Source organism: Raphanus sativus, chromosome 3, assembly GCF_000801105.2.
Source record: "Raphanus sativus cultivar WK10039 chromosome 3, ASM80110v3, whole genome shotgun sequence".
Taxonomy (NCBI): Eukaryota; Viridiplantae; Streptophyta; class Magnoliopsida; order Brassicales; family Brassicaceae; genus Raphanus; species Raphanus sativus.
Genome location: NC_079513.1, coordinates 25,050,239 through 25,073,529, shown reverse-complemented (window position 1 = coordinate 25,073,529; position 23,291 = coordinate 25,050,239). Strand labels below are relative to the sequence as shown.

The following is a 23,291-nucleotide window of genomic DNA, read 5'->3' as shown; positions in this document are numbered from 1 at the left end:
TTGACTCTGTAAATCATATCAATAATTAAATTTAATTTTATGATTAGTTTAATAAAGAATATAGCATATATTAATGACCAATATATTTTTCTAGGAATTTTTGAGGTGTCATATCTAAACGTTTTTAATGTTTTTTTTTTAATATATCAGGGATATGAATTTTATAGCCAATAAAATCAAGCTAATATTTTGATTTTAATTTCATAACTGACTGGACGAAACTTTATTCATAGTTCCTTGACACACAAGTTTCTTTTTCTTTTTAAAAACGGAGCCAAAGCGAACTTTAAAAAAAAATGTTTTGAAGATGATAAAATAATCAAAACACCAAATTCCAAATTATAAAATAAATTGTTTAATTCATAAAAAAAAATATAATAATTTTTCCATGTTAATTTGTTTTTCTCCTTTTGCAACAACCTTAAAATAAAAGGCAAGAGGCAAGAACCCTAAAAATTATCCTTGTATATTTTCCATGACGCTGAATAACGATGTTGTTAATTTGGAATCGGCTATGGTGAATCCACCACCCTCAATTAGTGACGACGACGACGATCCTCCGAATATCTCCCCCCTGCTGTGCGAGTTTTCAACCTCAACCTCTGCTATAATAAACGTATTTTTTCTATTCAAAACTCTTTTCTTCGATTCTGTATTTGTGGGCTATCTTCATGTGTTTTTTTTTTTTGGGATATCTGTCAGCTGACCCCAAAGTTTACGTGGACGAGGCTTGGATACTTCTAAAGCCAGCTCTCACAAGCATCTTACATGAAGAAGACGACCTAGACCGTTTCAGCTTCGCTACGATTAACCATGTATCTTCTTGTTGTTTCCCTTACTTGATTATTATTATTATTATTATTATTATTATTATTATTATTATTATTCATTCGGTTCGTTCTTAATAGCTATCTATCTGCACAGGCTGCTGCTAAGACATGGTGGAATGAGTCATCAGGAGAAGCCTTTTCCAACCTGATTCTAGAGGTCTGTGGGACATATTTCCACAACCCTGCAGTCTTTGGCAGTGCATTGCAATGATGATGATGATCCCTCTCGTCTCTTGCTTCTCTTGGAGAAATCTTGGCTGGATTTTCCTAAGAAATTAGAGCATATCTGTAGCATTGTTGGAGTTGGTGGAAAAAAATTGTGGGGTTTGTGTCTTAAGCTTTTACCCACAAAGCTCTACTTGGTCCCTCAAATTTGTGACAAGGTTCGAACCATCATTCTGCATCTCATTACAGATCAAAGGTAACCTTTCTCCTATTGTCTTTTTTTTGTAGGCTTTGGATATACCTGACTCTTTTTTCTTTTTTTCTTTCTTTCTCCAGATTAGGCAAGCCTGTTAACATGAGTCAGCTAAAGAATCTTATGGATATGTTTAGTGGGGATCCTTTCCGCAAATTGCGCTTCTTGGAGAAGCCTTTTCTTGACTCCACTGCTGAGTTTTATGCCGCAGAAGCAAAACAAGTCCTGGAACAGTCTTCTGACATTTCCCTGTATTTGAAACATATCAATGTGCGTACCATTTCTTCTCTTTCTAATCTACATATTATAGGTTGTTTGTGTGAATGTATTTTCCCTGAGTAGCTTCTTCTTTTTGCAGCGAAGGGTTGGTGAGGAGAAGAAAAAATGCAGAAGCCTCTCCCTTTTCTTTATATTCCAGGATGAGCTGCTTGAAGTTGTCTACAGGGAACTCCTGGGGGTTCATGCTTGTGCCATTCTTGAAAAGGTTCCTTTCCTCTCCTTTGTGGTTCATGTTTTTGTTTCCAAGTTTGTCTAAGCATATGTGGTTGGTTGGTTGGTTGCTTGCAGGGTTTTGAGAAGCTAATGGATGATAGACACATTGAGGCCCTTCGTATCATCTATGATCTCTTCTCCCAGGCGGATTTAGTGTGTCATATCAACGATGCACTGAGCTCCTACATTTGTCAAACTGGAGAGAAGATTCTAAAAGAAGAAGGCTCGTCTCTGGCTGAGTTCAAGGCTCACGTTGATAAGATATGTTGTACTTACTTTTCCGAAGATCCTTTGTTGGAGAAGACTGCCCAAAAGTGTTTTGAAGGTCTTGGAATGTCTGCCTCTCCTGGCCCTTCTCCTTTCCTGGATCCATCCGACGAGGAGATGTTTGAACTAGGAAGCTCAGGGCCTCTTCCTACGAGTCATTGGTGTTTTTAACAAGGGGTGTTTTTATTATGTCTCACTTTTATTATGTCTCACGTTTTACTAGTCCCCATTAAATTGCTACGATTGAATTTCGGCCATGTTGCTTTTGGATGTTTCTTTTTATTATTATCATCATTATGAATTGTTCACCTCATAGCTCTGAGAGCACTTCTTTTTGTGTGTGTGAAAGTTTAGATGTATTTGGTCGTATTATTTTTGAGTTATTACACGCAATGTTTGGGAAGATACTAGGTGTGGTTGAGCCGTAGAGAGTGGTATGAACAGAACGTCATTACCCTAGAGAGTAGTATGAAGTAATGAGAAAATACCTTTAAACCCGACGTGGACTAAAGCAGCTGGTTTAATCCGGTTTGTTTCGAATTCTTTTTTTTTTTGTTATTTGGTCAAAGATCCACTTCTTGATCTAATCAAAGACGTTGAAATGTCAATTTCTCGTAGGGACCGGTACAACCGCAGGAGACGTGGCTTTCCCAAAAGGGGAAAGAGAATTTAGCTTCCGTATTGAAGCGGTATAAACGTCGGTTATCTAGTAAATCGATCGGTATGAATCAAGATGAACATGTGAGTCTTATGATAATCAAAAGAACGTCGAGAGGACGCCTAAGAATCAAAAATTTTGCTTTCTGATTGCTCATCTGCTTCGTTATTGTGTATTACGAAAATAATGAATTTTTGTTGCTTCAGAACTTTTTGGGTTCTCTTGTTAATTTGGTTGTAATATTATGCTATAGCATATAGGCCATATATAGCTACAAACCGAGTCCGGTTTTGTGTAATTTGTTGCGTAATCATAAACTAGTTCGGTTGGTTTATGTTAAAATCTTCTGAACCAGGTCTCATTGATGCTAACGTTGTGTTGTACACGATGATGTAACATGAATTCAACATTCATTGAAACAAAATATCGGATAAACTTGTATCTTGTTCAATAAGGTGTTGTCACCATCGCTATTTCATTATAAACATCATAGTGAAATAGATGGAGCTCTAACTAAACCTAATTGGTTGATTAAATTTCCAATCTCGACTACCAATTTATGGGACAAGAAAGATAACACGATGTACGTACCAGTACACGTTTCTATTTACAAACTTGCAACCATGTTTCCGTTACTCTTTTTCTTTTAACACTGGTGATTTCATTCAAAGTAAATGTAGTCCAAAATGACTATCACAGTAATAAAGAAAGAGAAACAACCAACATGCATCAGAAGAAAAACAAAGAATGAAGCTCTAAAGAGCCTATGTCAACACTGCAAAGCGCAAACAATAGAATATAACAGGAACCAAGTGCAGCTTAGTTCTCGGTTCAGAGTTTTTTGAAACCAAGCATGTCAGTTACTATATGGTGCATAAAAAAATATTATATGATGTGATTTTCTTTTCAAATTCTCAAGAGTAGGAAAATTCTGGACACCACGTTTCTAACAACCTTCAATACGAACTTGCATCCCTTTACATTGTAAGCTAATTCTTTCACATTGATATGCATTGCTTTGATAGTGATTAATTTCTTATATTTTTATGATCAAATATTTTTCATATGTAGCTTGTTTTATCTGATTTGTTTTCACTGAACTATTGTATATTATTGTATTGAATGGTAATTTTAATAGCAGACATATACATGATTCGACCTAATCATAATCAACCCTACACCTTTGGTGCCAAGTCATAACATCTTTCCTATCATTGGAAAACATGGTGTGATCTATGTGGATGATGAACTTGGTTCAAAATAAAGTTCATGGGAAAGGTTAGTTTATTATTGCACTTTTATCAACATTTGTTTAAATCTTAATAAGGTGTATCTCTTTTGTCTTTCAAAGTCTATGTTGAAATTCATTTTGGATTTACAAATTGATGTACAAGCTTATGAAAGAATTGATGAGAAACCTCAAAGAAGTTTGTATCTTTTTAGTGGTCAGGATAGACAGATTTTGGTGATTGAAATAGTGAGAAAAAAACATGTGACTTAATTTAATGTAGTTAGTTGTTTCAATCAACTTGAATGGACATGTCAAATTTTGTGCATAACTTCTTCTTTTAATTTCTGTCCTAAAGGCTGTCAAGACTTACCCTAGAACTTTGAGTGATGTCTTCTGTAGCAGTGTTATGGGTTGCTGCTTCTTCTCCAAATCCAGACCCAATGATCACTTGTGGGTTGTTAAGGGCTTTAGAATCTTCCAGAGTGCTCTCTCGTTGTCAGAATCAGAGAGTGAACCATGTAATGAGGTGCAGAAGGGGAAGAATAGGTAGTGTTGTGTCTTCAAGCTTAGTAGCACATTCTGCAGGAGAGGAAGAGAAGGTTTACAATGTTGTGCTGAGACAAGCAGCTTTGGTGAACAAAAAACAGCTAAGGTCTACCACTTCTCATGTTCTTGATGATGTGAAGAATCCACAGGATATTGTACGTTTTGGGAGTTTGACTTTGTTGGGTGAAGCTTATGATCGATGCCGTGAAGTTTGTGTTGAATATGCTAAAACGTTTTATCTCGGTTAGGATCCATTTGTTTTTCTCCTTTGGTGTAACAGTAGAATTGTATGTTCGTTTTTCTGAGTTGTTTAGTGGGTTTTGTTGCAGGAACTTTGCTTATGACACCTGAAAGACGCAAAGCTATTTGGCTATTTACGGTGAGTTATACTGCAAGAAGTATCTCTAATCTATTATGTGTATCTCTTGGTCAGCTAAATCCTCTTTGCAAGAATTTGAAATAGATTTTTTAAAACTTACACTCATGTAGACACGCATTAAGCTCTGGTTTGTGTCCTGGCTTAGACAAGTCCATGAAACACCAAACCCAAGATAATTGAATTAGCTTAGTTACTAATATAAGGTCTTAATGGGCTTTTGGGGCCCAATAGTCTTAAACTCTAGAGATTACTCATGCTAAACATTGTTAGCTCATGACTTTGGGATACTAATGTCCATCTGAAGAACTCAAAACAATTACATCAAAGTTGTTTGATTGTTCTTGATTTGATGATTTTACTCAATTTCTTTGTGCAGTTTGGTGTAGAAGAACTGATGAACTAGTAGATGGGCCTAATGCATCACATATAACTCCCATGGCTTTAGATAGGTGGGATGGGAAGCAAGGCTGGAGGATCTTTTCCGTGGCCGTGCTCTCGACATGCTTGACGCTGCCCTCGCTGATACAGTTACTAGATACCCTGTAGATATTCAGGTCAGCCTCCCTCTCTGCCTCGTTCAATATATATTGATAAATCTCATAAAGATTTGTTTTAATCTTTTTTTTGTTTTTTTTGCAGCCATTTAGAGACATGATAGAAGGCATGAGAATGGATTTGAGGAAGTCTAGATACAAGAGCTTTGATGAGCTCTACCTTTACTGCTACTATGTGGCGGGAACCGTCGGTTTGATGAGCGTTCCGGTTATGGGAACCGATCCTAAGTCCAAAGCAACGACCGAGAGTGTTTACAACGCTGCCTTGGCCCTCGGTATAGCCAATCAGCTTACCAACATACTCAGAGACGTTGTGAAGAGTGAATCTCAAGATTTGGTTTATCGATTTTACATTGATTTACATATCTCACTTAAACCGGTTTCTTCATCAAACATGCTGGTTTAACCGGTTTGGTTCACTCTCAGTGCGAGAAGAGGAAGAGTTTATCTTCCCCAAGATGAATTAGCTCAAGCTGGTCTCTCAGATGAAGACATATTCGCTGGAAAAGTGACTGATAAATGGGGAAACTTCATGAGAATGTTCTTTGACGAAGCTGAGAAAGGCGTCACTGAGCTTGACGCTGCAAGCAGATGGCGGCCAGTAAGTGTCTTTACCGTTTATATATTTTGGTTTGAAAGTTTTTTCGTTTTTTACCCCTGAACTTTGGTTTTTGATCGATTTAACCCCCAATATTTGATTGTTTGATTTTTCTTTTCAAGGTATGGGCATCGCTGCTTTTGTACAGGAGAATATTGGACGAGATTGAAGCGATGATTACAACAACTTTACGAAAAGAGCTTATGTTGGGAAAGTTAAGAAAATTGCAGCTCTGCCATTAGCTTATGCTAAATCAGTACTAAAGGTTTCAAGTTAACAGGAATAAACTAAGATAGCTTTTGTGATTAAAGGAAAAGCTTAGGGTTGAATTTATGATGTTGTAACTAATATGTACACATATGAAAGCGAAAGAAATTCTTATGGTGTTCATTTACTTTTCTATATGTAAAAAGTAAAAAAAAAGTTATATTTTTGTGTTCCGTTGGCTATTGAAGAGAGAGGAAAATTATGGATGGAGAGCTAGTTTTGTGATAAAAAGAAGTTAACAAATATTCATTGAGCTTGACTCATGTTACGAAAACATAAAACAACAAAATATGAAGCTTATTTGGTTCGGATCATCATATATTTGCACATCTGATTAGAGAATGAATTAAAATCACCAGCTCATTGAAGTATAACTTATGAATGAGTCAAATGCTATCTTAACAATTTAGTTTACAAAATCTGATGTCGTCCAGCGGTTAGGATATCTGGCTTTCACCCAGGAGACATATCCGGCATCGGAGCTTTTTTACTTATAAAAAGTATCTGAAACGCTTTAGTATGGGCTTACAGTTTATGGCCTGAAGTTATACTTCATTTTACACCCAATACTATATATTACGTTTTTTTCTCCAAAATCTTCTTTTTTTTGTCAACTTCTTCCAAAATCTTATATAAATACGGTCAGAATTTTTATTTTTAAGTAAAATTCTGTCTCTTTAACAAATGTATTTATACGGTCTCCATTTTCGGAATATCTCTTGCTATTTCTGGCGGATACAGTACAACTGACAAAGCGGTGAATGTAAAATAAAAGATGTTTGACTAAACAAATAAAATAAAAAAACCTAGAAAATTCAAAATTCAAAACCTCCGTTCCAACGGCCACCACCAATATTAGATCTACATTGGCACCTCTTAAGAAAAAGAAAAAAAAGACTATAGAAGAGATATAAATACCTCACACACATACACCTTCCGATTCCATAGGCAAACCAAAGAAAAAAAACATCTCTCTCTCTCTCTCTCTCTCTCTCTCTCTCTCTCTCTCTCTCTCTCTCTCTCCTCTCTCTCTCTCTCTCTCTTCTCTCTCTCTCCTCTCTCTCTCTCTCTCTCTCTCTCTCTCTCTCTCTCTCTCTCTCTCTCTCAAGCGAAGATGGATTTCCACAGCCTTCTCAGAAGAGATCTTCAATTTCTCTGCAAGATCAACAAAGTCCCAGCTAACATGACCAACCTCGCCATGGCCGATGCTCTCAAATCTCTTGAGACTGTAAGTTTCCTTTCCTCCGACAGTTGCATCGATTCGATTTCGTCAATACTGTAGCTGAATCTCATCTAATACGAATCGGAGCATCGCTCTGAGGTGGTTGAGATCGTACTTTGCTCGTTTACGAAGTCGAAAACGAATATGAACTAGATAGATTCTTAGATTTACTCTCGATGATCCTGTATCTCGAAGTTTTAGATCACCGATTGAACCTGATTCTGATTGAAGATCTTAGGTGATTTAGCTTAATAATGACTGAGATCTGTCGAAATGAGCAAGTTCCAGAAATCGTTTGCTGCTTAGTCTCTTGACATTCTAATCCAATGGTGAATCTGGTCTTCGTAATTGTTTGTTAATCGCATTCAAATCTTCTGTTGTAGATCTGTTTCTGTGCAGTTGTTCGCATGTGTTTGATATGTTAAGTCATTTTGGTCATTGCTTGTGGTTTCATTGGACGTAGAAGTTTCTGTAATTTTGATTCCCAGATTTTGAATCTTACTTTGTGCTCATTATGTATTTACAGGATTAATTGCCTCACTAATGCTTTGTTTATGTGATTCCTTTTTCTTTGGAATTATAATAGGTTGAAGGTCTTGATGAATACATGAACCAGTCCGACTCCAATGTTCTTCAGTCTCTAACCAGCGTAGCCAAGCATCCGCCAAGTACTACAGCTAGAACAACCCGAAGGAAGACCGCTGTAAAACCTGAACCTCGTTTGGCGAGCAAGTCTCTTGATGGAGAACTGGACCAAGAAAACATGATCAAGAATGTCAAGTTCAATGCGGCTAAAACTCCTGCAGCGCGAAGCACAAGAAAGGGTGAGTTGGTCCAGTCAGCATACAACACAAGGAGATCAACAAGGCTGTTGGAGAAGTGTATGGCTGACTTGAGTTTGAAGACTAAAGAAACCTTTGATCAACCTGGGAGAATTGAGGAAACAAAACAAGAAGTGTCTGCACAGGAGAAGAATCCAGCTGGTTAGATTCACTTGACTTTTTTTTCTCTCTTGCAGTGCTTCTGATATATTATGAAATGGTTGGTCTATAATGCGTTTTGTGGTAACATCAGGTTCAGAGGAGAGAAATGAGGATGCTGAAGTTATCTTAGGTAGAGATTTAAGTGCATCCATGGAGAAAGAATGGGAGGTTTTGAAGAATGATGATGATACTCCTGTCTTGGAAGATGCCAACACTGAGACAACTAATGACAATAAAGGTATGAACCAAATAAAGAGCACTAACCACTTTTCGTCGTTTACGTTTCTAAATCCAAATGTCTTTTCTTTTGCAGAGTCCAAGGACTTTGAAACTTTCGAGAGGTTAGTACAAGTCGACCATCATGTGCCAGAAGAGGCTATTCAGGAGAAAGATTCAGAGCCTGAGAAGACCAACACTTTCCATGAGGAAACAATGGTGGACCTAACTGACGGTGATTTAGAAGCTGAACCGGAGGAAGATGATTCTGGTGTTGACTCAGACGGCACTCTCTCTGAAGCTGATTCAAACCAAGCCGAGTACCAAGAGACAGAAGTGGCGACTCAGGAGAATGATTCTGTGGCTAAGAAGATCAACACTTCTGTTGAAGATACAGTGGTGGAAACTGATGGTGATTCAGAAAGTGAGCAGGAAGGTGATGATTCTGGTATTGACTTGGATGGCACAATCTCTGAAGCTGATTCAAACCAAGTCAACCAACAAGAGACAGAACATGCGGCTGAGGAGAATGATTTTGAGGCTGAGAAAATCAACACGTTTGTTGAAGACATAATGGTGGACCAAACTGATGGTGGTTCAGAAACTGAGCAGGAAGGAGATGATTCTGGTGCTGACTCGGATGGAACTATCTCTGAAGCCGATTCATACCAAGCCATACAGGGATCTGATATTGCTGACGGAAAGAAGATGATTCTACCTGAATCAGAAGGTTCCGTAACCGCTCCAACTTCTTCTCTTGTGCTTGAAGATGCTCTGGTAGAAACAACAGCTCCACTATCTCCATTTGTGGCGGGGTCAGTCTCAGCTCAGTTTCCAAGACCAAACAAGTCAGCATCAAAGAACTCGGCTATGAAGCTGGTCAATGTGGATAATACGAGCAAGGAGAACAGCATGGAGATGATGATGAATGTTGTTAATGGAGAGAGCAAAGGTGAGGAGGCTGCAAAGAAGAATAAGAAGGTGGAGTTTGATGAAAAGAACTTGAAAAATGTTAGCATGAGACAACTCGTGAAGTTGGTGAAGGAACTCTCTATAAAGAGTAGTAGCAACAGAACTGCTTTGCAGATGTTGCCTGGTAATAATCAGATTGCTGAGTAGTGTGGTTGATCCCTGCGTTTTTATTTTATTTTTGTTGTTGCCTCAGACGGAAAAAAAAAACTTATAAACATGTGTTTGGTATGAATAAAATCTCAAATTAAGGAACAACAACTCGTTAAGATTTTCAAAGATTGGTCTCGATAACTTGAAATCCACTCTGTATAAATGTTTTCTTAAGCAAATACATCTGTTTCGTGATCCAAAAAAGAAAAAAAAAAAGCAATACATCTGTACCGGGGCAATTTTACTATAACAGTTTAGCTTTTACTTCGGTATGCGATGTAGCTAGCAGGCAGCTCACGGGTAAAAGTTAATGAATATTCTGTAATCTAATGGGCCACTAACAGAAAAAGCAGAAGAGACGAGAGACTTAATCTTTTTAGATGGGCCGAAGTCCAATTACTCTTCTTTTTCTGTTTGTCAAGAAACGAAACAATGAAAGGTGATTGGCATAACTGTAAAAAGTACTTTTAATACGTAGACGTAACTAGATTTTGATCCGCCCTTGAAAGGACGAGTTTTTTTGTTGTTTTTTCAGTATAAAGATTAACTATTATTCATTTTAATTATATAAACTGTAACATGATCAAGTTTCAATTATGCGGGTTTGTAATAGTGTGTACAGTATGGCGAAATTTAAAATGCGTTATACAACCGTTTTGTGTTTGTAATAAATTAAACATCCGAAATTCTTACTTGGACTATTATATAATTTTAAAGATTTATAATTATATAAAATATTGCTAAGAAGCGCGGGTTGTTTTCACTTATTAACCGAAAATTAATTTACAAATTACTATTATTTTTGTTTCAAATCATAACAATGAGTTCTTATATTTTTATTATTTGTTTTTTCTCTTCAAAATAAAAATAAATAAAACAAATATTTGGTCAAGAGTGATTTGAATGAATTTATAATTTTTTATTAAAGAACATATAATTTAAAAGTTTTTTGAAAATAATGTTGAGTTTTAAGAAGTGTTTTCATATTCGACCTAGATCTGCTAAACTGGTAGACCCGTACCATGTATATAATCTAGTTCGGATTTAATGAAAAAATCGTTAATTAAAAATCCGATAGAACCCGGTAAAACTCAAAAATTCATTATTAACCTGTGATTTAATACCAATGATCAAATAAAACATAAAATATCTTATAGTATTTTGATTTTTGTATTAAATTAATCATATATCTTTTTAATACTACATAAACTTGTGGTCTTTAAACTTTGATGATATTTTTATTATGTCATCCAAATAAAAAGATAATATAAAAATTTATTAATATGACAATATTAGTTTATTTTGTTATTAATAACCTATTATAAGTTTGTATTTTTCTATTTTAGATTTAAAATTAATTTTATGATACATAGATTTAAGAAAATAATATTATAATGTCATTATGTTTTTTATTAATTTAGTTTCAGAATATATATGTCTAATATCTGAACATAAAATATTTATATTAAATAATAGTAGCCATTTTATAAATATGTGTAAACCCATTATTTATTGATCTATTTAAATATATTTGGAGGTCCAAAACTAAAAGACTCAAATGCCATTAATGAATTTTATCATCTTTGTAAAATTAAAGATATTTTTGGAAAGCTTTAAAACATTCATTAAGGATATAATTTGAGGATATAATTTGGGAATGATTCTGATTTAATGGTATTGATGTTATATACTCTCACGTAAGTTTTTTTTTTTACCTCAGGTAAGTTAATGTAAAAAAGCCTGTAAAGACACTTCGGGCCGACTCACACTTGTATTCTATATCAAATTTATTAATTGTCGTAAGAGATATTGTTAGGTTTTGTTAGATTCTTTGCGACTATGAAAAGCGACGATGAGACGGCGAAACTAGCTTCGACGGAGGAGGAAACGAGATGCGAAGATGAAGAAACCACAAGCTTGGAAGACGAAAGCGATACCGATTGCGGACGCGCATGGAGTGTCGACACAGAAGACGATGAAGTCGTGAGATCTCCGACAATTAACTATTTAAACTTTCAAGATCCGGAACCGGAGTGGGATGTGGACAGCTTCGATGGTTACGAATGCTACGACTCTGAGGACCGTAAAAGCTTCTCTGACGACGAGGAGTACGAAGAGTTCCGCGTATTTAAAATCCAGACCTGGAAGAATAAGGTAGCGTACGTAACCCTTCTTTGTTTTTGTTTTTTTTTTTAATTTGCTTAAACGTTACCCTTCTTTGTTATCTAATTGTTTTACATCAAGAATTTTAATCTCTCATGTATTTATTTTTTTAGGGGTTTTTTGAAAAGATTCTTTCAGGTCTATCTTCCCCCCTTACTGATCTGGAAGAACCTTGGACAACCATGACTACGAGGGAATATTTCGCGGATATTGCTTCCTTGTGTGTTAAGAAACTCAATGAAGAGAAGGTGACTGAGTACTCATCAGTTCACATATAAACTTCTTTTTTTTTTTAATTTGATATGATCACTTACATATATGATTTCTTTTACTGATTAGGGTACCACTGTGGAAGTTGTAAGCATCGTGAGAGGCAATCTAAAAGTAAGGAGATGGTTGGAAGCTGTACATCACTTTTATGGCTCGAGAGTATACACATGGTCCTCTAGTAGAGTATTCAAGCTAAGGCCATGGATTTTGGAGCAAAACCTCCCTTTCCATTCTTTGCAGAGAGCAGCTTCTACCATATCCTAACCTAAGACTTGTATAGCTATCTTTAACTCTTTATTATGCTTACTCATTTATTCTCAGTTTAACTACTTAGTATTTTGTTTAGAATTACTTATGAGCTTTGTCAATTTTTGTGGAGGAATTGATGTAAACAGACATTTATTTTCTTAATCATGGAGATATTGTTCGTATGATGTCTTTCTGAATTTCAAATCTTTCATTCTATCGTTTCAGAATGGATGAGAACTTGTAAGCATTGGCCTTGTTTAAGACATTGGCATTTTTCTTCATCAGAATATTACAATGATCATCGCAGCATGATCCAAAACCAAGTGGTCTAATAGAGTATATAATAGATCATCACAATTCACCATGAGAGGATGATTTCTTTCCCTAACAAAATTGTTTTCAAGATTGTGATTTTCGTAATTGCTGCTTCGATACCTGCAAAGCCAGAAAAAAATTAAAAGATCAGGGACAGCCATTGAGACTCAGAAGTTATTTTTACTGATTAGCTTGGCAGGGATTGTCAGGCACTTTCTTCCGTGTTCTTTAAGTCACGCCGTGGTCTACTAAGTGGGGGTTAAGTTTTGATTAGCTTGGCAGGGATTGTCAGGCACTTTCTTCCGTGTTCTTTAAGTCACGCCCGTGGTCTACTAAGTTTTTGATGAATGTTATCACTGCATAGCCAGACAAACCAATACCTGAAATTTTAGATGAGATTGGGAGTAAGTAGCAGATCATCAATAATGGGAATTAGCAAAATATGTTTTCTCCATGAATATCACTAAAGACAAGCTTGCTATTTAAAAAACTAGAAAACAATAAATAGCGAGAAAGCCTTGTGAGTAGCTTTTCCTCCGTGTGATGTTTAAAGGGCGGGTATATGTTTTTTTTATGTTTTTTTAAAAAAAAAAGATTTAATTTAATTTTTGTGTGTTTTATAATTATATTAGTGTTTAAGTATTAATTTAATTTAATATATTTTGGGTGACTATATTCAATATGTCAAGTTGCATAATTAACACTTGTACCATATTCATTTCAGAAACCATTTTAAAACTTTATTCCTAAAGTTTGTAACATATTATATTTACTTAGTAGTTACCTAACATAATTTAGTCAAGAATATTTATATCCCAATCGCTCCAAAAAATAAAATCTCATACTCTATTAGACATGATCTATATACTCGAACAGTTCTTAAATTATTATATTCGAAACTAATATCAAACTCAACCCGCAACTAAAACCGAATAATTTTTTTGAAAAATGTTTAAAGAAATATTGTTTAACATATTCTGTTATATATTATATATATTATATATATATATATATATATATAGTTGGGTTAAAATGGTCTTCACTAACTTTAAGTAGAATCACATTTAATAAATATTTTTTATTCGAATAACCTATTTAAAACCCGTTAAATTAAATGAGTTTATATGAATATTTATTTCTATAAAATTCACTTAAACCGGTTAAACTCCGTCAATCATAAAATTAAATTTTAATAGTAACCCGCTTCCACCATTAATTAATATTAATATTAGTTAACTTTTAAAGTTTCATAAAAAATATAATATCCTATGTACATCACGTCGTTTATTTTCTAAAAATTGTATCATGGAAATAGTACTTCGTTTATTTTCCAAATCAGAGACCTATCTGATAAATTCAAAACTTTATTTGAAAGAAAAAAGTAACTGTTTTTGGTAGGAACAGTTATAACGTGGATTTTAATAACTTTTAGAAGGTGTTATATGATATTTAGATAAATCATTTAAATACAGTTATAAAATATGTTGGATCCAATTAATATTAATTGAACATGTTGAATAGTATTGATGTATTGGGAAATTCTTTTCTTTGTTTGACAATGTTCGGGATGGGATCATCATCAATTCATCATCATCTATTCAAAACTCATGCGAGAACTTGTAAGCATTGTTAGTTTCAAAAAAAAAAACTTGTAAGCATTGTTTTAGCAAAAAAAAAAAACTTGTAAGCATTGGCCTTGTTTAAGACATATAGCACTAATATTCGAGATAAGTTTTCGGCTTTGTAAGATGATCAGCGTTTAGCTTAAAGATTTATAATTATCTGGTTTTTGTTTGTCCGAATACCTCTATACACGAAATCGCGAATAATCTTATTTCTTTACGGGCAAAAAGATTATTAATTCGAAAGATATGAAGAAAAAGCGACAAAATTAACTATGAGTTACACCATAAATCAAAACCCTAAGGACACATCGGTAAATACATCCAAGAGTATCATTTCAATATTGCCATCTTCCTTGTGCCCTAATCAATTTGTGTGTTAGAGAGAGATATCTCTAGGGTTTGTTTGATTCTCCGACAACGATGAAAACCGAGGATGTGACGGCGAAGCGAGACGACACAAGCATGAAGAAGAAAGCGATAGCGATAACGAAGGGTTATGGAGTGTCGACGAAGAAGACGACGATGACCAAGTCGTGAGATCTCCGACAATTAACTATTCAAACTTTCAAGATCCGGAACCGGAGTGGGATGTGGACAGCTACGACGGTTACGAATTGGTATTCGATGCTAACGGCCGTGAAGGCTTCCCCAACGACGAGGAGTACGAAGACTTCCGCGCGTATAAAACCAAGGCCTGGAAGATAGGGTAACGTCATGACCGCCGCTCTTTGTTATCCCCACACAATGAATAACTCTAAATTTTCGTATTTTGATTTTTTAGGGGTTTTTAGAAGATCCATTCAGATCCATCTACCCCATTAACGATCTGGAAGATATTTGGTCAGACGGGATAACCGTGACTGCGAGGGAACATTTGGCAAATATTGCTTCCTTGTGTGTTAAGAAACTCAACGAGGAGAAGGTGAGAAATGATCTAATCAAATATGAACCTTTTTATTCTTCTCTAATTTGATATGATACTTACAGTTAGGATGTGTGTGTGTGTGTTTAACTTACTTAGGGTTCGTCTGTGGAAGTTGTAAGCATTGTGAGAGCCAATCTAAAACCAGGAGGTGGGTATAAGCTCTACATCACCTTTATGGCTCGAGAGCATCCCGATGGTCCTCTTGTGGAGTATCAAGCCAAGGCCATGGATTTTGCAGGAGGCAGAAAACCTACCTTTCCCATTCTCTGCAGACCAGCTTCTAGCATATCCTCCCATTCTCTGCAGACCAGCTTCTAGGATATCCTAGTCTATGAATTGCATTAGGTATCTTTACTATTCAGTGTAACTACTTATAGTAGCTGCGATAATTTTTTTGGAATTACTTATGAGCTTTGTCAATTTTTGTGGAGGAATGGATGTAAACAAAAATTGATTTTCTTAATTATGGGAAAAAAATCTTTATGTAGTTTCGGAGGATTGTCTTTCTGAATTTCAAATCTTCAATCTAATCATTGCAGAATTGGTATGTTGTTGCCGGTCTCTGCGGAACACACAGATCAAAGTGTATCGAAATGATGTTTTCAAGTTATAAAGTAAGTTGAGTCCGAGGTGGATTTACGTTTTGTCTTAATGTTAGCTATGTCTTTGGGATACAATTGACACTCGTGCACTGAGGGGAGATGCTTACTGGCAGATAACATGGTCATGTTTACTTAACTCATATGACGTTAGGTTGTTGATTAATAAGTTTATGTTTATTTGGACTAATAATTTGGAGCATTCTCTTGTGTATTTGGAAGCTCTTTAGATGATGCAAGTTTTTCATTGTATAGTAAGCTCTCATTGCAGCATGATCCAAAATTTAAGTAGTCTAACAGAGTCTATAGTATTCCCTTAACAAAAGTATTTTCGAGTGCTAATTTTTCGTGCTAACTGCTTTAATACATACAAAGAGAAAAGACATTTCAAAGATCGAGGTCACTGAGAGTGGAGATTTATTGTACTGATTAGCTTGGCAGGTTTGTGAGGTCTTTGTACATGCAAACATGAATAGTTTTATTTTTTTAAGGTAATAGATGATTAATTGGTAAAATGAGGAAAAAAGGACACCTGACTTTCACTAGTATATAGAAGAGTTTACATAATCTCTATGTAAGGTATTTGTTATCATCAATGGTACATAGTAGTGAAATAAGAAAATTGTATGATCAGGTAGACTTGTAGTTGCTAATTTGTCTGTCACTGTATTTGCTTCTTTTTTTGTCCATTGGAACCTGATGTTTTCAAATTTCTGCATCCATCTCACCTTCAATGGTTACATTTAGAAAACCTCTTAACCCGCAATGTTGTAATTCCAGAAGAATTGCCTGCATTTCACTCTCCAAAGCATTTTGAACCTTTCTTCCTCTGATTTGTCCTGCTTCAGTAAAATATCATGTGTCGTGTCACGTACAATCCATCCTGCCGAACTCTCATTTGTTACCGAGTTGAAAGATCCATCCGTATTGCATTTCACCGAGATTTCCTCCAAGAAAGTGGAGTATTAGTCCTCGAATCTAGGTGTCCTCTTCTCCCTGGTTGTGGATCCATAACTTCAATAATTCTCCATTGTCTTGCATTTTCATTGGCATATTCCAAAATAGTTTTCCAATGTATACTTTTATTTTGGAAAACTAACATGTTTTTACTCTTCCAAATTCTTCAAAGTATCTAAATAGGTAAATCTTGTAGATGTTGTAACCGTGAGAAAGTACTACAATCCAAGCAGGCTTGTAATTTATATCAAAGTCGACTCCATCACTGTTTATTGTAATACTTGAAACACCAGATGCTAATCTTGGTTAAACATACTGACCAATAATGACGGGCTAAGATGAATATAGTTCTAAACGACTTGACGGAAAAGTCAACACTCATTGAACTGCTCTGATTAAATCCTCTGGAGCGTCGCCGCTTTGCCGAGCATCGCTTTGATGAATATTTTTTTTTTTGAGGAAACTAAAGTAAAATGATTACTAACTTTTACCTTCACAATACTTTGGTATATTAAAGTACTTGCATCAAAAATATTGTTTACCTTCAGCATTAAATATGTAAAAGTTTATCTTAAACTGTTGGCGAGAAAAACAACAAAGAAAAGGATTAGACAAATAAATTAGCCATTTTATATGATCTGATCTTATAAACTTTCAAATTCAACCAAAAAATAATTCTGTCTCACGTGGCCCAAATAATCTTAGTAGTCACGTGTGAAAGGGGAGGGATATAAAAAAGGGCACATAGGTAAACATATTCAACTAATACCATTCAATATTTGTCATCTGCTTGGACTCCAATTGTGTGTTGAGATATATTCCTAGGGTTTGCTCGAATCTCTGGCGACGATGTCAAGCGACGGTGTAACGACGAAACGATCTTCGACGGAGGAGGAATCCGACTCTTCTCTCTCGAAAAAGCTGAAGTTCGAAGATGAAGAAACCACAAGCATGGAAGACGAAAGCGATACCGATAGCGGACGCGCTTGGAGTGTCGACACAGAAGACGATGAAGTCGTGAGACCTCCTAGAATAAATTATTTAAACATGCAAGATCCGGAACCGGAGTGGGATGTGGACAGCTTCGATGGTTACGAATTCTACGACCCTGAGGATCGTAAAAGCTTCTCCAACGACGAGGAATACAAAGAGTTCAGCGAGTTTAAGATCCAGGCCTGGAAGAATAAGGTTAACGCAATCCCCTCTTTGTTATCCATTGAGTTAGCCTCTAATTTTTTTAATCTTTTCTTATTTGATTGTTAGGGTTTTTATGAAGAAGATCCCTTCAGGTCCATCTTCCCCCTTACTGATCTAGAACAACGTTTTAGAAACATGACCACAAGAGAATATTTGGCGGATATTGCTTCCTTGTGTGTTAAGAAACTCAACGAGGAGAAGGTCGGTACTGATCTTTTCAAATAGAAACTTCTTGTTTTGTTTTCCTTTGATGAGACTGTGTTTTACTTACTTAGGGTACGACTGTGGAACTTGAAAGTATCGTGAGAGCCAATCTAAAAGCAGGAGGTGGGTGGAAGCTTTACATCACCTTTACGGCCCGAGAGTATCCGGATGGTTCTCTTGTAGAGTATCAAGCCAAGGCCATGGATTTTGCAGGAGGCGAAGAACCTCCCTTTCCTATCCTGTGCAGACCAGCCCCTACCATCTCCCAATACAAGACTTGCATAGGTTTGTCTTGATGCCACTCCCTTTCCTATTCTGTGCAGACCAGCCCCTACCATGTCCTAATACAAAGACTTGCATAGGTTTGTCTTGATGCCACCAGCTATGTCTTTGGCGCTTGTACGGTATAAATATGTAGCTTAATAATGGTCTAAATTATGTTTAGTATTTATTTACATTGTTGACATTTAAATAAGGACGATATTTATACTCGACACTATTGCATTGAGGGGAGATGTTTACTGTATAACTTGATGATGATAAATCTGATGTTTATAAAACTCGTATAACATTAGGCTCGTATAACATTAGGTTGTTGATTAATAAATTTCTGTTTAATTGGACTAACGAATTTGGGGCATTCTATTGTGTATTTGGATTTCGGAAGGTCTTACTCTTACATGATGTAATTTGTCATCATCAGAATAAACAACGAAAGCTCTTTGATAAAAAAAAAAAGAAAGAAAGCTGTCATCGCAGCATGATCAAAAACCCAAGTTGTTTAATTGAGTCTAATATATAATCAAAAGTTCACCAGGAGAGGATGATTCTTTCACTAACATAATTATTTTCAAGATTATGATTTTGTAATGACTGCTTTGATACGTGCAAAGCCAAAAAAAACATTTTAAAGATCAAAGACGGGCATTGAGACGCGAAATTTATTTTACTGATTAGCTTGGTCAGGCACTTTCTTCCGTGTTCATTAAGTCACGCAGTGGTCTTCCAATTTTTGATGAATATTATCATTACATAGCAAACAAAATGATGCCTAAAATATCATCGATGATGGGAAGTAGCAAAAGAATATGTTCCCTCCACAAATATCACTATAGAAAAGCTATGCTATTTCAAAACCGGGAAAGCAAGCGGCAAGTAAATGCATTAGGAAGAAAGAGTGTCACGTGACGCGCGTATTGGTAAATACATTGGACCTATGACAAACGACCGAGTCCGACACTATAAGGGCACATCGGTAAATACATCGAAGAGTATCATTTTAATATTGCCATCTGCCTTGTGCCCTAATCAATTTGTTTGTTAGAGAGAGATATCTCTAGGGTTTGCTTGAATCTCCGGCAACGATGAAGACCGAGGATGTGACGGCGAAACGAGATTCAACGGAGGTGGAATCTGACTCTTCTGTCCCTAAAAACCCGAAGATCGAAGATGAAGATGAAGACGACACAAGCATGGAAGAAGAAGAAGAAAGCGATAACGAAGGCTTATGGAGTACCGACGCAGAAGAAGACGTAGTAAGATCTCCGACGATTAACTATTCAAACTATCGAGATCCGGATCCGGAGTGGGATGTGGACAGTTACGACGACCACGAATTGGTATTCGACCCCGACGGCCGTGAAGGTTTCTCCAGCGACAAGGCGTATGAAGAGTTCCGCGAGTATAAAACCATGTGCTTTAAGAATAGGGTAACGTCATGAGTCATGACCCCTCTTTGTTATTATCCCACACAATGAAATGACTCTTAATTTTCTTTTTAAATCTTTTTCGTGTTCGGTTTTGTTTTATATATAGGGGTTTTTAGATGATCCATTCAGATCCATCTACCCCATGAGAAATCTGGACGATCTCTGGACAACCGTGACTAAGAGGCAATATTTGAGTGATATTGCTTCGCTGTGTGTTAAGAAACTCAACGAGGAGAAGGTGAGAAATGATCTAATCAAATATATATGAACCCCTTTTTTCTTCTTCTGTAATTTGATATGATGATACTCACAGACAGGATGCGTGTGTGTGTTTTATTGTACTTAGCGTTTGTCTGTGGAAGTTGTGAGCATTGTGAGAGGCAATCTAAAACCAGGAGATGGGTGGAAGCTGTACATCACCTTTATGGCTCGTGAGTCTCCGGATGGTCCTCTCATCGAGTATCAAGCCAAGGCCTTGGATTTTGGAGGAAAACCTCCCTTACCCATTCTCTGCCGGCGTGCCTCTAGCATGATTTGTGTTGTCAATTATTGTGGGAAAGTGAAGTAAACATAGGGTTCTTTGCTTATAAGAATATTCCTAATCCTTCAACAATTCAACCTTACCATTGCAGATTGGGTATGATGCTCTTCTCTTCTTGGGGAAGATGAAGATCAAAATATGGCTTTCCAGTTATAAGTAGCATGCGTCCATGTGGATTTTAGTTTTTCTTTCAATTTTATTTTGGCCTTCAAACTTATGGCCCTACCTTTTAACTTGTATCGTATGATTTATCTGATGTTGTAAAGAAGAAAATAATTTTAACTAAAAGAGAAAGAGAGATGAGTGAGAAAAAGATCATGTGATAGTAGATTATTCTTTTAACATTCAAACACCTTCCGTGATGTAAAATATTATTTTTTGCGTGGACGTTAAGTTATCTAAGACATGGACCATTCTATAACTGAAACTTAAGCTCACCGTTAATTGCCCAAACACACGGTGATTTGGCTGTCTATATAATAACAAATTGACCAGGAGAGGATGATTCTTTCCCTAACAAAATTATTTTCAGGATTGTGATTTTTATGACTGCTTTGATTCCTGCAAAGCCAAAAAACATTTTAAAGATCAAAGACGGCCATTGAGACGCGAAATTACTTTACTGATTAGCTAGGCGGGGTTTGTCAGGCACTTTCTTCCGTGTTCATTAAGTCACGCAGTGGTCTACCAATTTTTGATGAATATTATCATTACATAGCAGACAAAATGATACCTAAAATATTTAGATGAGATTGGGAGGAAAATAGCATATCATCAATGATGGGAAGTAGCAAAAAAAAAATATGTTCCCTCCACTAATATCATTATATAGAAAAGCTATGCTATTTCAAAACCGGGAAAGCAAGCGGCAAGTAAATGCATTGGGGAAGAAAGAGTGTCACGTGACACGCGTATTGGTAATACGTTGACCTATGACAAACGACTGATATTATAAGGGCACATCGGTAAATACATACAAGAGTATCATTTTAATATTGTCCCCTAATCAATCTGTGTGTTAGCGAGACAATTCTAGGGTTTGTTCGATTCTCCGGCAGCGATGAAAAGCAACGATGAGACGGCGAAACGAGATTCGACGGAGGTGGAATCTGACTCTTCTGTCTCTAAAAAACAGGAGATCGAAGATGAAGATGAAGACGACACAGGCATGGAAGACGAAGACGAAGTCGATAGCAATAACCCATACTTATGGAGTGCCGACGAAGAAGACGATGACTCTCCGACAATCAACTATTCAAACTTGCAAGATCCGGAACCGGAGTGGGACAAGGACAGTTACGACGACCACGAATTGGTATTCGATGCTGACGGCCGTAAAGGTTTCTCCAGCGACAAGGCGTATGCAGAGTTCCGCGAGTATAAAACCATGTGCTTTAAGAATAGGGTAACCTCGTCATGACCCCTCTTTTTTATTATCCCCACACAATGAATTTTCTTTAAATCTTTTCGTGTTTGGTTTTGTTTTGATTTTTTTAGGGGTTTATAGATGATCCATTCAGATCCATCTACCCCATTAGAGATCTGGACGATCTCTGGACAACCACGACTAATAGGCAATATTTGACAGATATTGCTTCCCTCTGTGTTAAGAAACTCAACGAGCAGAATGTGAGTAGGGTGCTGATCTGTTCAACTATGAACTTTTTCCTGATATGATACTCACAGATAGGATGCTGTGTTTGTATGTGTTTTACTTGCTTAGGGTTCGTCTGTGGAAGTTGTAAGCATTGTGAGAGGCAATCTTAAACCAGGAGGTGGGTGGAAGCTTTACATCACCTTTATGGCTCGAGAGTATCCTAATGGTCCTCCCGTGGAGTATCAAGCCAAGGCCATGGATTTTGCAGGAAACAAAATACCTCCATTTCCCATTCTCTGTAGACCAGCCTCTAGCATGCTCTAATCTATGACTTGCATAAGTATTTTTATGTTTAGTCTTTTATTCTCAGTGTAATTACTTAGTAGTATTTTTATGTAGTTTCGGATGATTGTCTTTCTGAATTTCAAATCTTCAATCTAGTCATTGCAAAATCGGTATGTTGTTGCTGGTCGACGCGGAACACCAAGATTAAGGGGTATTTGAAATGATGTTTTCCACTGATATGCAAGCCGAGTCCGAGATGGTTTATGTTTTGTCTTATGTCTTTGGATTAAGACTTATCATGGCCCTACTTTCTAAGTTGTCGGTATAATTATTGAGTTTAATCATGGTTGCTAACTATATTTGATGTTTATCTATATTTTGGATATTAAATGGGGAGGATACCTACACTTGACACTCACGGACCGGAGATAATAACTGTCAATAAAGCAGACATAATTTTTTTTTGATGTTTAATATAAGTTAGCATTTTTGATTAAATGATTTGTAAGGGCATTCTCTTGTGTATTTGGAAGGTCTTCAGATGATGGAGGCTTTCATAAGCTGACTATACAATGAAAGCTCTCATAGCAGCATGATCCAAAATCCAAGTAATCTAATTGAGTCTATAGTGGAGCTGCTAATAATAAAACATGGAGCCACGGTCATCTCAAAGAAGCTGGACAGAATTCTCGTAAACGATAGATGGCTCGACTCATTCCCTTCTTCTTTGGGCGTTTTTGGTGACCCGGGCATATCAGATCATAGCCCATGCTGTGTGTTCCTCGATGCTCAAAAGCCTAAGATAAAGCAACCGTTCAAGTTCTACTCTCTTTTGAATGATAATCCAGATTTTGAGCTGATAATCAGAGACT

General features: G+C 36.3%; 4 protein-coding genes, 1 long non-coding RNA gene and 2 pseudogenes across 5 annotated transcripts; all 7 read left to right on the top strand.

Moving 5' to 3' along the window:
- Positions 1–475: 475 nt before the first annotated feature.
- LOC108836483 (putative cullin-like protein 4) lies at positions 476–2,320 on the top strand (annotated as a pseudogene).
- Positions 2,321–4,282: 1,962 nt separating this feature from the next.
- Positions 4,283–9,891, top strand: LOC108845592 (phytoene synthase, chloroplastic-like; annotated as a pseudogene).
- Positions 9,892–11,503: 1,612 nt separating this feature from the next.
- LOC108845593 (uncharacterized) lies at positions 11,504–12,480 on the top strand. The gene is made up of 3 exons (XM_057006482.1): positions 11,504–11,937; positions 12,075–12,194; positions 12,286–12,480. The coding sequence occupies exons 1-3, from the start codon at positions 11,623–11,625 to the stop codon at positions 12,478–12,480; spliced, it is 630 nt and encodes a 209-aa protein (XP_056862462.1). The 5' UTR covers positions 11,504–11,622.
- A 2,678-nt stretch (positions 12,481–15,158) lies between these two features.
- On the top strand, positions 15,159–16,048 carry LOC130509474 (uncharacterized). Its single transcript, XR_008943503.1, has 3 exons — positions 15,159–15,327; positions 15,427–15,675; positions 15,870–16,048. It is a non-coding gene; the product is annotated as an uncharacterized LOC130509474 (long non-coding RNA).
- A 1,590-nt stretch (positions 16,049–17,638) lies between these two features.
- On the top strand, positions 17,639–18,812 carry LOC130509543 (uncharacterized). The gene is made up of 4 exons (XM_057005688.1): positions 17,639–18,074; positions 18,150–18,284; positions 18,359–18,572; positions 18,650–18,812. Exons 1-4 carry the CDS (start codon positions 17,736–17,738, stop codon positions 18,658–18,660), a joined length of 699 nt encoding a protein of 232 aa, XP_056861668.1. The 5' UTR covers positions 17,639–17,735; the 3' UTR covers positions 18,661–18,812.
- Positions 18,813–19,273: 461 nt separating this feature from the next.
- LOC130509532 (uncharacterized) lies at positions 19,274–20,771 on the top strand. The gene is made up of 3 exons (XM_057005672.1): positions 19,274–19,996; positions 20,103–20,234; positions 20,343–20,771. The coding sequence occupies exons 1-3, from the start codon at positions 19,652–19,654 to the stop codon at positions 20,562–20,564; spliced, it is 699 nt and encodes a 232-aa protein (XP_056861652.1). The 5' UTR covers positions 19,274–19,651; the 3' UTR covers positions 20,565–20,771.
- Positions 20,772–21,597: 826 nt separating this feature from the next.
- LOC130510135 (uncharacterized) lies at positions 21,598–22,458 on the top strand. The gene is made up of 3 exons (XM_057006481.1): positions 21,598–21,942; positions 22,035–22,166; positions 22,261–22,458. The coding sequence occupies exons 1-3, from the start codon at positions 21,598–21,600 to the stop codon at positions 22,456–22,458; spliced, it is 675 nt and encodes a 224-aa protein (XP_056862461.1).
- Positions 22,459–23,291: the final 833 nt, after the last annotated feature.

What these genes read in the sequence shown, in the direction of transcription:
- LOC108845593 (XM_057006482.1), top strand. Translation starts at nt 11,623, where the DNA reads ATGAAAAGCGACGATGAGACGGCGAAACTAGCTTCGACGGAGGAGGAA. An exon ending in TCCAGACCTGGAAGAATAAG is followed by an intron (nt 11,938 to 12,074) that starts GTAGCGTACGTA and finishes TTTTTTGAAAAG; the next exon opens with ATTCTTTCAGGTCTATCTTC. An exon ending in AGAAACTCAATGAAGAGAAG is followed by an intron (nt 12,195 to 12,285) that starts GTGACTGAGTAC and finishes TTTACTGATTAG; the next exon opens with GGTACCACTGTGGAAGTTGT.
- LOC130509543 (XM_057005688.1), top strand. Translation starts at nt 17,736, where the DNA reads ATGTCAAGCGACGGTGTAACGACGAAACGATCTTCGACGGAGGAGGAA. An exon ending in TCCAGGCCTGGAAGAATAAG is followed by an intron (nt 18,075 to 18,149) that starts GTTAACGCAATC and finishes TTTGATTGTTAG; the next exon opens with GGTTTTTATGAAGAAGATCC. An exon ending in AGAAACTCAACGAGGAGAAG is followed by an intron (nt 18,285 to 18,358) that starts GTCGGTACTGAT and finishes TTACTTACTTAG; the next exon opens with GGTACGACTGTGGAACTTGA.
- LOC130509532 (XM_057005672.1), top strand. Translation starts at nt 19,652, where the DNA reads ATGAAGACCGAGGATGTGACGGCGAAACGAGATTCAACGGAGGTGGAA. An exon ending in CCATGTGCTTTAAGAATAGG is followed by an intron (nt 19,997 to 20,102) that starts GTAACGTCATGA and finishes TTTTATATATAG; the next exon opens with GGGTTTTTAGATGATCCATT. An exon ending in AGAAACTCAACGAGGAGAAG is followed by an intron (nt 20,235 to 20,342) that starts GTGAGAAATGAT and finishes TATTGTACTTAG; the next exon opens with CGTTTGTCTGTGGAAGTTGT.
- LOC130510135 (XM_057006481.1), top strand. Translation starts at nt 21,598, where the DNA reads ATGAAAAGCAACGATGAGACGGCGAAACGAGATTCGACGGAGGTGGAA. An exon ending in CCATGTGCTTTAAGAATAGG is followed by an intron (nt 21,943 to 22,034) that starts GTAACCTCGTCA and finishes TGATTTTTTTAG; the next exon opens with GGGTTTATAGATGATCCATT. An exon ending in AGAAACTCAACGAGCAGAAT is followed by an intron (nt 22,167 to 22,260) that starts GTGAGTAGGGTG and finishes TTACTTGCTTAG; the next exon opens with GGTTCGTCTGTGGAAGTTGT.